The sequence below is a fragment of the Eupeodes corollae genome, chromosome 3 (genome assembly GCF_945859685.1).
Source record: "Eupeodes corollae chromosome 3, idEupCoro1.1, whole genome shotgun sequence".
Taxonomy (NCBI): domain Eukaryota; kingdom Metazoa; phylum Arthropoda; class Insecta; order Diptera; family Syrphidae; genus Eupeodes; species Eupeodes corollae.
Genome location: NC_079149.1, coordinates 33091440 through 33100143, shown reverse-complemented (window position 1 = coordinate 33100143; position 8704 = coordinate 33091440). Strand labels below are relative to the sequence as shown.

At 37.7% G+C, this 8704-nt stretch overlaps 1 protein-coding gene across 1 annotated transcript; it reads right to left on the bottom strand.

Moving 5' to 3' along the window:
- Positions 1-1545: 1545 nt before the first annotated feature.
- On the bottom strand, positions 1546-3983 carry LOC129950118 (phenoloxidase 2-like). Its single transcript, XM_056061946.1, has 4 exons — positions 2898-3983; positions 2214-2835; positions 1915-2150; positions 1546-1849 (listed from the first exon to the last, which is right to left on the bottom strand). The coding sequence occupies exons 1-4, from the start codon at positions 3879-3881 to the stop codon at positions 1634-1636; spliced, it is 2058 nt and encodes a 685-aa protein (XP_055917921.1). The 5' UTR covers positions 3882-3983; the 3' UTR covers positions 1546-1633.
- Positions 3984-8704: the final 4721 nt, after the last annotated feature.

Below are 8704 nucleotides of genomic sequence, written 5' to 3'. Positions count from 1 at the left end.
AATGTTCATTATTTTTGAAATATTTTTTTTTTAAAAAGAAGGGCATTGTTCTCTCGTGCAACTCTAGCCCTAAACTGTCAATTTTTAACTGTTATTTTGAGATTTTTCAACATTTGTAAAGTATGTATATGTTTTCTAGCAATCACTATGAAGGCCAATATAATAATGAACAGAAATAATAGATTTAATATTAAAATAAATAATAAATAAAAGCCAAAAACGTGTCGTAGGCCTTGTCCTTCAAAATCCAGAGTCAATTAATGGCGTTAGGTCTCTTCACCGAAAACCATGAAGCCTAAATCCTTAAATGTCATAAGTGCGCAAAATTGTCACAGAGCCAACAAATTTAAACAAGAATTTATAAAAAACCCAACGCCCAAATACATTTTTAATAAAAGAACACCCAAATCATTAGTTGTCATTTTGCCCAAATTAATTTTGAATTTGGGTTTCATGACAAAGGGGTGGGGCTTTGTGACATTTATTTTGGGCATTACGATGGTAAAATGTCTGTTGTTTTTTATGTAATATCACTCAACGACACAAATGACAAAATGACATAGCCGAAAAACTGAAAAGTCATAACGCCAAAAAGATTTTTTGCGGTTTGACATTGAGACACCTTTCAAGAGTGAGATTTTTAGTAGAGGGGGGATATCTCAGTTTGAAAATTGGCCTCGCTTTCTAAAAGTAAAATAAAGCCAAACATATTTGTTACGCTTTCCGCTTTATTGGGTTTTTGGGCGTTTTGACATGTTTTTGCCACAGATGTCTTAGTGCCCAAAATAACCAACATTTTAATTTATTTAATGACATCTTTTTGGCGATATGTCAGTAATTAATTTGGGCTTTATGATATGTTAAAACTATTTTGGGCAATATGGCTTGATCTTGGTCTGTGTGGCATATTTTTTAAAGTTTTTGGCCGATAAAGCCATTTTTGACGATATGATATTTTTAATATATTTTCCTTATTTTACTGGCAATAAGACCAAAGATTTCTTTTTATTTAGAATTCATTTAACCCAAAGAACCTTCAAAACAAAAGACTTTTAAAGGTTATGAAACTTGAAACAATTGTCAAATTATGGGGGAAACCTGAAACCCTTCCCAAGTATTGGATGTTTTTGAAAGTTGGTTAAAGTTGTTGACTTCTCCTGAGACCACAAGCTGTAGTCATAGTTTGATGGTGTTTCTTAGAAAATTTTTAATTTGTGTGCCTAATATTCTGTCAAAAGAAAAAAGCATTGAGATCCTTGCACTTTTGCGTTTATAAATATTGAACTCTGTCTATTCTTAAAATTTCATGCTTCATAAATAATAATAATAATAATAAATTGGGCGACTTTTAATAGGTCTTTATTCTTGAACAGGCTAAAACTTTTTTTCTAATACTAAAACTCTTCTACTACGCCTGCTAACGTTAAAATTTGACACTCATAAACTATCGATTGATAATTCACAAAAGAAGTTCAGTAATAGCAAACCTAGATTGGAAATGTTAATTTCCAAGAGTTCTGAAGATTTAAAGTAGAAAAACAGGTATCTTTTTTAAGGTATGCATTTTATTTATCATTTAAATCAATTCCAATTTTCAACTTTCATAGTTTGGAAAAATGCCCTTTTGTGGGACTTAATTTTGCATGCGGACTGTGGTGCGGTCGTTGTGTACAATGTTAAGATCGATGACTTGCATGTTGGGAGTCAGAAGACCAGCCAACATGTCAGCTCCAGTTGGGGGCAGACGATCGAATGGGAAGCCCATAGGACGGCGATCGGGATACAAGCGATCACGAACTCCACAGAAGGTTGAAGCGTCACTGCAGGTGCCAACCAAGTCTTGGTCAATCTGAGGAAGAAAAGTGCGATTATGCCAAAATGTCAATTAAATATTGGTCACATTTGGTAACGCACCCTATCGTCTTCGAAGTTTGAAACCATGACGAACAATTCACAGCGAAGGCCTTGTGGCAGACCTTTAGGAATGAGCATGTGTTGTGGCCATCCGCATCCGCAGAAGTTGAATTCAAGCTCTTCGGGTGCTCCAGCAGCTGGGCGGTTAGCATCCAAGTTACGGAAAGTCCTCTCGAATGGAATGGTTACACTCGATTCAGTTGATCGGCGGCGGATGGTGTTCTGACCAGGTTGAACTGAAAGATATTTGTATTTCAAACTATTGAACTCTTTCTTTGATTTTCTTCAAAGAAACTTACGTGCTACAACAAACTTATCCAACTCAACCATCATGTGACGTTGATCCCTCAGGAGCATAGGCTGACCACGTTCATCGGTCTTTGGTCCCAGGAATATACGAACTGTTCCGAAACGTTGGGCTCCACCGGCGTTGTCAATGTTGATGGTGTAGGTGAAGGCTTGGTGTTGCAAATGTGTGACTCTAGCGAAAACATTGCCTCTGGGTACGAAGTCAAGACCACGGGAGAAGTCGATGTCAGATTGTTGCCAGAAAGTTTGGAGGCTGTTAGTGCCACCGCCTTCATTGTCGACCTGAACTCCGGTAATTGTGATATCTCTGTAGTTCAACTGATTCTGGTTGTACGGGGTGAGAGACTCTTTGTGCTCTTGGAAGATATCATCGACGAATGCATGCCACTTGTAGAAGGCAGGATCACGCATAGCAGTAGCCGAATCACCAATTACTCCAAATGACTCCAGGTAACGATGGTCAGGATCGTGGATGTAAGAGATGAAGACATGACCCATGTTGTGGAGATCACCATAGAGCTGACGATTTGGTGAAAGGATTGATGATTCCATCATGTTGCCAAGAATATCAATTCCAGTGTTTTCATCGAGTGTCATACGGTTACCGGATTCCTATTTAAAAAATAGTGAATAAGCCAAGAGGCTCGTAAAAAATGTTGCCTTTTAAAACTTACATCAACAACGAATCCTTGGTGAATAGCTTCATAGAACCTATCCCTCCAACGCTCCAAGTCAGCAACATCCAATTTGATTTGATCCAATTCACGGTCAAGATCTTGCATTTGAGAGTTGGCAAAACGAGGAGGCCATGCACGACTGGCAACGAGTGAGTCCATCTTGGGGAAGTATCCTTCAGGAATTGGATCACGTAAGTTGTTGAGGCGCTTCACACGAGACATATTGTTGCTGAACCGTTCCATATTGTATCGGGCGACGATCTGCTGGTGCATGAAGTAGAAAAGCTCACCACGACGATCCTTGGCGACGATTGAGCGATCAGAAGCTTCGAATGGGTAAACCAAATGCCAATGCCAATGGTGAAGGTTGACACCCATGTCCTCACGGAAGTACCACAAACGATGCTCTTCATCTAAATCGGATGCAGTGTAGTCCCTTGGAATGACGATTGGCATACGGGATCCAGTAGGCACTACCGTGGCTTCCTCACGTAGTTCTGTGAACACTTTCGAGTCGACATACTTATCGGGGAAAGTTTCTATGAACGAGGGTAAATCGAGACCTTTTGTATCGGGCCGATGGAGCAGAGCCACTGACAGGGCATAGTTGAAGAGGAAAGCATTCACACGATCCCTGGCGTATGCGGCAACACTCTGCAAATCATCGATGCTTCTCAATCCCAAAAAGATGTCAATCAAGCGACCGGCAATACGACGGTGACGTGGAATGAACAACGAGAACTGTTCACGACGACCAAGTGACATTGGGATCTTGAGGTCAGGAATGCTTATGTCCTTGACGGGAATTCTTTGCTCAGCTTTCTCACCGAACCGTGACTGAATTTCACCTCCAATTGGTCGATAGCGATCAGTGAGAAACTTGTCGGGAACATCAAAGATGGTAGCACGGTCACCTTTTTCCATGAAAATCGGTTCCGCTGGGCGGTCGAACAACAAAAGAAGATTTTTCTTTTCAGCCATTTTACTGTTGGTATTATTTGATTTAAATAAAAGTCAACGAAATGTGAGTTCGAAGAGAAAGTTTTAGACTAACACTGGTGCTCTAATGTCTAATGGAGAACGACCAAAAGACAATTGTGATTTCTTCAGTCAAGGCAGTTTGATTTTATACCCAAAATTGTGACCACAATGTTTATTAGAAATGTTGTTATCATTTTTCTAATTTTAATTTGAAGACACAAGTTTCTGTGGTTTGAAATACAAACTTTGGTTTCTCACAAGAGATAAGTGATAACTAAATTAGAAACTTTGTCTTTCATCAAAGAAACCACATTTTTTGACAATGCACACTTATGTGGTTGATATGTCCAAAAGCACTTCAAGAAAGAAGGGACTATATAAATTTAGAACTAGTGCGATGAAGATTTTGTCAAATTTTCCTATATTTCAATATTGTGTGAATTTAAAGAATTTCAAATAATCATTAAATGAAAACACTTTAATTCTGTGACATCTGTGTCGCAGTGGTAAAACAATTAAGAACGATACTTCACGTACAAATTTCTCGAAAAGTTCCCTCCCCATCGTTTAGCAAGAAAGTATTCTCCAACGAGTTATCATCATCAAACCATTAACTTTATACGACTTTATTATTTTGCACAAATTGATAAAAGAATCGTCACGCGTTTAAGAAAGAAAATACAAACTTTAACTTGCGCCTTGCAAGTTCTTTTTTATTACCCCTCACATGCTCCCACATATTCAATTCATTTTCACTCAAACCGCAGTAAATTAGATAAGCTGTACGTCTGTGAGGCTGCACAGCTATGTTATCCAATTTATTTCATCCAGACGCACTTTACAGCTTGGAGCTCGTAAATTTGTTTCTAGAATACCAGACCTGATCATCAGGCCAGACCTCCAAGAGGGCTCTTTATCCGCATACCTACTTCTGGAGGACTTTTTTTTAATAATCTTATTCCTTTAGCTGATAAAGTACTCGTATGTCTGCATTCAAAATGCGAGTAATAAGCACATTTTAAAGATCTAAAGATACCTCCAGTATCTCAAATCGTTGGCATTGTGTGCATATAAATGTGCGGGGGATGAAATATAAAGACAGTACCTTCTATAAGAGAGTTGCACAAAGGCACTCTCGTTATAACAGCGCGAATATTGCACGCCACGCAACTGAAATAATAAAGAAGTCGAATATCGACACCGCGAACGCCTCGTATAGACGTAAAGACAGAGCGAGCAATCCCCCCACTTCAAAATCTCTGACATAATAATTTGCATGACCATAGATGTACTTATAGAGACTCCATGTAGAAGAAGTGAACCCAGGTTACAATTTATGCGCTCAATGGCATTATCTGCACAAAATTTCAATACAGATACTTTGTAAGCATACTTACGAGCATTTGGTCTCGATAAAATGATCAAGGGCAAGTGTTATAATAATTTATAGAAACCATTGAAGGTGGGTGAAGAATTGATTTGAAAGGTATTCAGGACTTATTTTTTTAAATGTAGGGACATTTAAAGGGAGAACAAAAAGAATCGGAGATACTATAAGGCAGTATCTATAATAACCGTTAGCAAACAAGGTTGGGGGATTCTTGCAACTGAAATGTAAAAGTAATATGAAAAGAGTGTACTTACCTTATTTCATTTAAATTTACATCCATCTTGGCAACAAAGTATTGGAAACTCTGAAATAAAAAATATTTGATAGATCAGTTATTAAAATTGAATCTTTTCAAAATGATTAAGTGACAGTATTATTTCGGAATTAAAAGATGTAACCTTTATAAAAATCTCAAATGGAAATAAAATAAGGGTTGCTAAACGACCCATACTATCAACTTCTTATATTTTTATATTTGTAGTACTTCTAGTAGGAAGTTTTTGTAATTCGTTCGATTTGTCGAATTGAAGAGTTTGATATTTTTTTCAAAGCTTCAAGGCCCCTTAAAGGTGAATGAGAAGTTTTTAGAGAGATGTCTGTGTTTGCGGTGCACGTACGCTCGTAAGTTAGTTCGTCTGAAGGTTTTAAATACATTTTCTATCCTCAACAGAGCTGGCAACGATAAATGACTACTGACTCGTCTTGTTTAAGCGATAAAAGAAGCTTTGGAGAGGAGATATTGACGAGACTCAGTTATAAGAAACCCTGGCTGTGCCACCCTGCCTTTTTTCCACGGACAATAACTTTCAGAGGAATTGACACTACCTCCAAGATTAATTCTTGTCAAACAAAGTACTAAAGGTTGCATTCTGTATACAAACTGTAGGTCAACCTTAATTGTGACATTAAAGGCACACAAAATGAGAGTTAAGAGTTATAAGTCACTTGGTCCAAGTTCTTGAAGAGCTGTAGCGCTAGCAGTCACATTACCAATCTTAAAATAACAACAAACAGTGAAACTTTCAGGATCTAGAAGTTGCTGGAAATGGGCCTTCTTGAGTGTTTTACTTGACTTATCTCAAAAATTCTTCATTCAAAATACTGTGTAACGTCTCTTGCTTGATACCTAATTTCGAAAAAGCGAAAAAAATTCTCAATTGTTCTTGAGCTACGCACAGGGTTATTATTGGTCATATCACTTACTTTCTTAACAGCTCATTTTGTTTAACGAGTCTCACAATTTCTCGCGCTACTCAAAGACCCAAAAGTATTAAAGTTTTGCAAAACTTGACTGCAATAATGATGACGTTATTTTTACTTGTGAAGTGTTTAAAGATGACACCTCCAATACTTAGGGCGTCTGAAATAGCGGGCTATTCAAAATGAAACCTCTTTTTGGAACATCTTTCTTTTTTTTATTTAAGGATCTTTAACTGGTGACTATGCTTTCTTGATAGTGACATTGATCCCAGCACCGATATGATCACAAGTTTGATTCCCTTGGGAATGAGAATATTTATCATGAACAGGGTTAAAAGCATTAGATCTAAGGTAAGCTCATCGTTTAAATCGAGCTGCAAGAAGTTTATTAGGCTTAAGTAGGTAAGTTTCCGTGGTCTTAAAGCCAATCCACTTGAGGAAAAACGGAATAAGTGAAAGCAAGCCTGGAAGGCCTGCAGCGCGGTGCTCATATTCAATGGATCAAATTTTTACATGACTAACAATTATGGCAAAAAATACTGCAACTACCCAAAGGCTTTACAAATTTTTGGCCATTCGTAAGAAACATAAGGATTTCTTTCTTCCTTGGTTTCCACGCTCGTTGTTAATGAAACTCCATTTGTTAGCTCTTTCTATAAAGCTTATCTCTTTACTAGGAATTTTCGCCGCCAATTTAATGCTGCCAGTAAGTGTTATGGCTCCATCTGTCACTAAGGGCGTTAATGATTCTCTGGGGTCAATCTTTTTTCGCACCCGTACTATGGCCAGAGTCCTAAAAAAAAGATGCATAAATCCCCTGGTACGAATGGTATCCCTGCTATTGTTCTGAAACTAGTGGTTAAGCTTTTTCGTCTATCCTACTCCTCAAGTCTCGTTCCGAGCCGATGAAAAACTGCATTTGCCCAGCCTATCCCCAAAAAAGGCGAATATTCCTCACCTTCTAACTATTATCAACCGATTCCTCTTACTTTCCCTTCGCTGATTACTTATCAGCTCAAGAAATATCTCGATGATCGAAATCTTCTCATTGACCGACAATACGGCTCTCATTGTTCATCTCACCGAACAGTGGAGCAAATCTTTACATCGTTTTGAAGAAAGTTAGATTATTGTACTTGATATTTCAAAAATATTTGCGTGCTTTCGGTTTCCATGAATCCCTGCCTAATTGGATTAGTAATTTAATTACATTTCAGATAATTCACTTCAAGTATTATTGGAAGGGTTCAAGTTTGAAAACCACGAAATAAATGCTGGTGTGCCCCAGGGCTCTGTCCTATCTCCAACACTCTTTCTCATTTTTACTAACGATCCCTTGTCTGCAACTTTTAATCCAATAAATTGTTTCGCTGACGATATTACTCTTAGCTTTTCATATGCGTTTTCAGACTCATATCCTTCATCTTCGGATGTGGAACTTCAACGACAAAATATGACAAGCTCATTAAATGCTTTTAAAACACGTTTTGTATAATTTTTTAATTTACATTGTAAGAACTTCTGAACTTCTATTTTTAAAATTTAGTTTTTGTGGGAAAAAATCTTCAAGAATGGAGGGAAAATAGTGGGATTAAATTTATTCTTGGAAATTCGAAAATATTCAATGAATGTTATTATCACTTCCTATACGAGTATACTTATTAAACTTCCTTACTACACAAAGTTCCTCCAACACAAATCCATTGAATTTATTAAACAGCTTCCGCTTGTACCAGCATTCAGGTCACGCCCGGACATCGACAATGAACCTTGCTTATGGGCTAGCACTTGGCCATTGCCGTCGTGTCCTCGGCTATGTCGATATGGAGTAGAGTCGATGTTGTCCTGGGACACCAAAAATTGTTGCAACTTGAATGTAGTGAAGTGTAGGAAGGTTGTATAGTGGCTATAGAACCTATTCCCAGAAAATGTGAACCCTCTTTTCTATTGAATGAATAGAGAGTTATTATGCGACACATTTGGAATTGATCCAAGAGCAGATATTTTTTGGCCGAAACATGGTGTTTCAACCCATGATACAGTTCGATAGCCTTTTTATCCTCCAAAGTCCAAAGTAGGATCAGCTATAATAATGCTGTAAAGGTCCTATAGATAGCATGCAGATATTTTACGACAAAATTTCCAAAAACACATACATCACAACGACAAAGGCGCTCGCTTGCTCTGTCCTATGTTAAGTTAAGATTCTTTTGGGCATACACTATACAGTATA